Source organism: Salvia miltiorrhiza, chromosome 5 (assembly GCF_028751815.1).
Source record: "Salvia miltiorrhiza cultivar Shanhuang (shh) chromosome 5, IMPLAD_Smil_shh, whole genome shotgun sequence".
NCBI classification, from domain to species: domain Eukaryota; kingdom Viridiplantae; phylum Streptophyta; class Magnoliopsida; order Lamiales; family Lamiaceae; genus Salvia; species Salvia miltiorrhiza.
In genome coordinates, this window is record NC_080391.1 from 33,341,034 (window position 1) to 33,347,075 (window position 6,042).

Here is a 6,042-nt window from a genome sequence, read left to right on the forward strand (position 1 = left end):
TCCAAAGGGAAGTCACCGCATGCCTGCGCAGGAATGCGAATGTATTTGCATTCAATACTTCTGACCTCAAAGGGATCGACAGAGAGCTAGCTGAACATCGTCTTAATGTGGACCCGATGGTCAAACCCGTCAAACAGAAAACAAGACACTTCGGCGCGGAGAAGGACGTCGCAATTCGGGAACAGGTCCAGGCCCTCCTAGAAGCAGGACACATTACAGAAATCCAGTATCCCGAGTGGATATCTAATGCAGTCATGGTAGAGAAGAAAGCCAAAGTGTGGAGAATGTGCGTGGACTATAGAGACCTTAACGCAGCTTGTCCTAAGGATTGTTACCCACTCCCTCGGATAGATCAGCTAGTGGACGCTACTTCAGGGTGTGAACTCATGTCCATGATGGACGCCTACAAAGGATACCATCAAGTGAAGATGCACCCGGAGGATGTCGCTAGAACTGCCTTCGCAGTGTGCACATGGGTCTTCGGATGGGAAAGCATGCCCTTCGGCCTCAAGAATGCAGGGGCCACATACCAGCGTATGATGGACAAGATTTTCAGAACACAGCTAAGGAGAAATATATCGGTGTATGTTGACGATATGCTGATGCGCAGCATCAAAGCCAGTTCTCACGTGGCTGATCTGGAGAAAACCTTCTCGGTAGTCCGCAAGAACAGACTAATGCTCAACCCCGCCAAATGCACCTTTGGAGTGCAATCAGGAAAGTTCTTGGGTTACAGGGTAACACCAGAAGGAATTGAGGTTAATATCGACAAAGTCAAAGCCATCCTGAACATGACACCACCCAGGAATGTCAAAGAAATTCAAACACTCAATGGTCGGATCACCGCACTAAGTCGATTCATCTCACGCTCAGCTGAGCGGAGTCTCCCGTTCTTCAAAGTTCTAAGGAAAGGAAGTCGATTCGAATGGAGCAGTGAGTGCCAGAGAGCTTTCGAGGACCTAAAGACTTACCTCACCAAACTACCAGTACTAACAAAGCCTTCTTCAGGAGAACTATTGTACCTATATATCTCTGTGGGAATTGAATCTGTGAGCTCAGTACTGGTCCGGGAGGAGAATCGGCAACAAAAACTGATATACTTTGTAAGCAAGGTCATCCAGGGTGCGGAGCTACGCTATACTGAGGTTGAAAAGACCGCGCACACAATCATGATCACGGCCAGAAAGTTGAGGCCATACTTCTTATCACACAAGGTCATTGAGAATAATACTTCCTCTTATTCGGATTTGGAAGGATTTGTGATGTAGATGCAACATGGACAGAGTTGTTAATTGGACATGTAATAGTATAGAGAGAGTTGTTCAAAATTCTGGAACAAATAATCACGTTATTTTTCATGATAGAAACACCTCTATCAAAAGTAACTGAATATCCATCCAAAAATAATTTTGAAATAGAAATTATGTTTCGTCGAAACTCCGGCACATATAAAATATCTCTAAAAACTAAAATGTCATCACCAAAACATAAAGATAAATCTCCAATTGCAACAGCTGCGACCTTCGCCGCATTGCCTATGGAGATGGTGATCTCATCACTTGCCAGTTCTCTTGTTGGCTTGAAGCCCTGCTAGGTGTAACAAACATAGTCAGTTGCCCCCGTATCCACTACCCAAGAATGAGTAGAAAATGAAGCTAAACATGTCTCAGTTACTAAAACTTGTGACGTACCTTGTCCCTTTGCCTTTAGCACCGGACAATCTTTCTTCTAGTGCACAGTCTTGCTGCACTTGAAGCACTTTCCCTTTGCCGTTGGCTTTTTCACGCCACCGCCGGTAGGGCTGCCCACTTTGCCACTCCCACTAGCTTCCTTGCCTCCCTTGCCCTTCGGACCTTTCCACTTCTTTTTCCCGCCTTTCGACGAAGAAGCAGATCCCTAGGCAGCAACAAGTACCTCTATCCCTTTGCCCAAGACTCCCTCTGCCATAACTAGAGCTTTCAATAACTTGTTAAGTGAATAGTTGACCTTGCTCATAATGGCATTGAGACGAAAGTTTTCAAAAGACTTGGGGAGAGTGTTCAGGATGATATCGACTTTGACATCCCCTTCGATACCTCCTTCGAGTAACTCGAGCCTATCAAAAAGATTTATCATGTGCATGACATGCTCGTGTATAGAACTGCCCTCGCTCATCTTACATGTTAAGATTTCTCTCATTATGTTACAGCGAGCAGATCTCTCGGACTCCCCAAAAACCTCAGTGAGATTAAACATGAAGTCAGCCGCGTCAGTCATGACCTGATGTTGGAGTTGCAAGGTTTGTGACATAGTCGTCATAATATAGCACTTCCTTGGGGTTCTTTAGGAATTCATGCAGGACTTGCCCGAAGATCGTACCGCCCCCAGGTCCTTTGCGGAGTTCGGGCTGTATCCCCCCCAACCGCTCACTTCTGATCTTGCTCGCCTTCCATCCTCCCGAGAGGACATCCTTGAGCGACTGGCCAAACTTTACAAGGATGAGGCTAACTTTCTCGCTCCTTGGTGGGGCATCTGTCCAGGGATACAGACCCTATCCCGGGCGTTAATGCTTCAAGGACTTTGCCTATATTCGCTGAAGGCCCTTCCTCCATCGTCCCCAGCTCTGCCCCTGCTTCTGTCCCGGCTCCTCTACAATCTGAAATCCCACAATTCGAAACCCACCATGCTGAATCATTTCTGTACGTTCCTACAAGTAGATAAGTTGTTTGTAAATACTTTGCTTCAGAACAACTGTTTATGAATTTCTTTTGATCTGTAAATTTGTGGAACATGGTATTTATTATGAATTGCTTATCATTCTGCTTCCCCTGTTATTGTCTTATTTTATAAACTCGTCCTCCATGCTGAATCATTTTTGTATGTTCATACTCAAATAATTTTCCCAACTTAATAATTGCTTCGAACCGATCTTGAGCTTTGGTTTAAGCATTTGGTTGCGCTAAGTCAGCTCTGGGAGCTCGATCTTAAGCAGCATCTACGAATTTAACTCTCCCAATGCCCGCGCTAAGGCAGTTCTAAATCTTAAGTGCTCGCGTGAATACCAGCATTGGGATCCGATTTAGGTAGCTGCCTGCGCTAAGCCAGCTCTGGGAGCTTGAACTTAGGCGACATCTAAAAATTTAACCCTCCTGATGCCCACGCTAATGCAGCTTTGGGAGCTCTTGCTTAAGCGAGACCTAAATCTTAAGTGCTCACGCTAATACCAGCATTGGGATCCGGTTTAGGCAGCTGTCTGCGCTAAGCCAGTTCTGGGAGCTTAAACTTAGGTGACATCTAAAAATTTAACCCTCTTGATGCCCGCGCTAAGGCAGCTCTGGGAGCTCGCGCTTAGGTGACTTCTAAATCTTAAGTGCTTTCGCTAATACCAGCATTGGGATCCAGTTTAGGCAGCCCCCCGCGCTAAGGTAGCTCTGGGAGCTTGAACTCAGGCGACATCTAAAAATTTAACCCTCCTGATGTCCGCGCTAAGGTAGCTCTAGGAGCTCGCGCTTAGGCGACTTCTAAATCTTAAGTGCTCACGCTAATACCAGCATTGGGATCCGGTTTAGGCAGCTGCCCGCACTAAGCCTACTCTGGGAGCTTGAACTTAGGCGACATCTAAAAATTTGAATTTTTTATCCCTAAAAAATAGGATATGAACAGCAGTAATGTACTAGGTATATACGAGGTATACACCCTTACTTTCCCCCAGTGTCGTGCGCTTACTTTAGAGGTCAAGCACGATTGTTTGACAACCCTGCAATTCTCAATTGGTTAAAAATAAGTACCATGCTGAAAACAAAGAATGAGATCGAACACGGGTAATTACCTTAAAACCAAGAATCTCATTTTAGTAAAGAAACTTGGCCCCAAACCTCATTAAAACACCTGTGGGGAAAAAGAGTATTTGGTCTACAATGATAAGTTCAGGTTGTAAGTTCTCAAACATAATTTTTTTTCAGGGTATTGATGTTCCAAGGCTGAGTGAGCGGCCTCGCTTTCACTATCAGACAATTGGTATGCTCCGCCGCCTAATACCTTTGTCACCACGAAAAGACCTTTCCAGTTGGGTTCAAACTTCTTGGCTGGGTGCAGTGCATCTGTGCATTTTAATACCAGATCCCCTTTGTTAAATTTTCTTACTGCCACTTTTTTATCGAACTTGGCTTTGATGATGCCCTTATATTTTGCAGCCCTGAGGACGGCCGCGTCTCTGCACAGCTTACTGAAATCTAGACCCAGACGTCAAAGTTCGTCATTTTGGATGGGGTCGTAATGCAAAATTCTATGTGAGGCCAAGCGTACCTCTGCTAGTATGACATTGTTGGAACCATACACTAGTGTAAATGGTGCCTCCCCTGTAGCCATTTTTGGGCTGGTTCGATGAGCCCACAAGACACCGTCAAACTCTTCTGCCCATCTTTCCTTGCTCTTTTCAAGCCGCTTTTTCAACCCTTCACATATTGTGCGATTGGTGAGCTCCACCTGACCATTAGCATGTGGGTGAGCCACATACACAAAGCCTTGCAAGATATCCATTCTGTGGCAGAATTCCCCTATCTGCTTCCCTATGAACTGTGACCCATTATCTGAAATGAGCACTCTTGGTGATCCATACTAGCAACAGATGTTGCGTCATAAGAACCTTTCAATAGGACACTCGTCGATTTTTGACACTGCCTCCGCCTGCACCCACTTGAAAAAATAATCCACTGCTACTATAAGGAAACACTTCCCTCCTGGAGCCGTGGGGAGCTTCCCTACAATATCAATCCCCCGCTTATCGAAAGGACAGTTGGCATACATAGTGCCCATAGTTTCCCCTGGAACATTAATGCGTGGGGCGTACTTTTGACAAACTCCATATTTTTTGACAAAATTCTTGGCGTCTTCTCCCATTGTAGGCTAATAAACCCAGCCCATGATTATCTTTCTCATTAGATCCTTGTAACCAGCATGGTTTCCACAGCAGTCCTGATGGATTTCCTCGATAGCAAACTGTGCTTCTTCCGGAGACAAGCATTTTAATAATGGGTGAGTGAAGGACCTTTTATACAATTGATCGTTGATCATGTAATATCTACCGTAAAGGCAGTGCGCTGAGAAATAACTGGATCAAGCCGTTCTCCCATTCATAAAAAATGAATAATGGGTGTTCGCCAATCCTCTTTGACTTCCACGCTTAGTACACCCTGTTTCCCTTCTGGACTAGGCTCAAAGAGCAGAGTCACCGAGTTCATCCAGCTGTGTTTGACTACGCTGGCCATACGTGCTATAAGGCCAGCTTTGTTATTCTGTTCACGTGGTATTTGCTCGATGAAGCAGTCTTGAAACTTAGACATTAACTCTTTAGCCCTGACGTGGTATGCAGCCATTCTGTTCTCCTTGATATCATATTCTCCTAATAATTACTATACTACCAATTGTGAATCGGATTTCATGTGTATCTGAAGGATTTTAGCCCCAATAGGAACGTTTCTTGGATATCTTAATTCACCATACATCGATTAATTCCTAGCATGCTCCTATGAACTTAAGTGCTGCACATTGGAGTTAGAAACATTTACTTGTGAATTGTATGCAGAGGCTGTTGATTTATGCTTAAATTGCTCTATTTTTAAGGGTTTGTATGTGCGTATTTTAAGATAATCTTCTGGAAATTGGTGCGTTTTATGGTGTATTTTATGCTTTGCAGGAGATTTAGGCTTTCGAGATGGAAGAATGCAGTTTTGGAGAATTTTGGATGAATTTGGCGTTTTCTAGGTGTTCTGGTCTCCAGAGCAGAGGAACCGACATCTCCAGATCAGAGAAATCACCATTCCTCTGGCGTCAGAGAAATCAAAGACCAGAGCAGCGAAGTCAACTCACCAGAGCAGAGAAACCAATCGCCAGAGGAACCGACATCTCCAGAGCAGAGAAGCGCCAGCGTCAGAAAAGCGAAATTCCAGTGCAGCAAAATCAAGAAGCCAGAGCAGAGGAATCACCCATTCCTCTGCAGAGAAGCGCCATCATCAGAGAAGTAAAGTCCAACGCTCAATAGTCAGGGAAGTGAAAAGTCAGAGA

At 44.9% G+C, this 6,042-nt stretch overlaps 1 protein-coding gene across 1 annotated transcript; it reads right to left on the reverse strand.

The window, feature by feature from the left end:
* Positions 1 to 4,224: 4,224 nt before the first annotated feature.
* LOC131025822 (uncharacterized) lies at positions 4,225 to 5,354 on the reverse strand. Its single transcript, XM_057955610.1, has 2 exons — positions 5,169 to 5,354; positions 4,225 to 4,596 (listed from the first exon to the last, which is right to left on the reverse strand). Exons 1-2 carry the CDS (start codon positions 5,352 to 5,354, stop codon positions 4,225 to 4,227), a joined length of 558 nt encoding a protein of 185 aa, XP_057811593.1.
* Positions 5,355 to 6,042: the final 688 nt, after the last annotated feature.

Coding starts and splice junctions, on each gene's coding strand:
- LOC131025822 (XM_057955610.1), bottom strand. CDS start 5,354: ATGGCTGCATACCACGTCAGGGCTAAAGAGTTAATGTCTAAGTTTCAA. Junction 4,597..5,168: donor GTCCAGAAGGGAAACAGGGT/GTACTAAGCGTG, acceptor ATCTGTTGCTAG/TATGGATCACCAAGAGTGCT.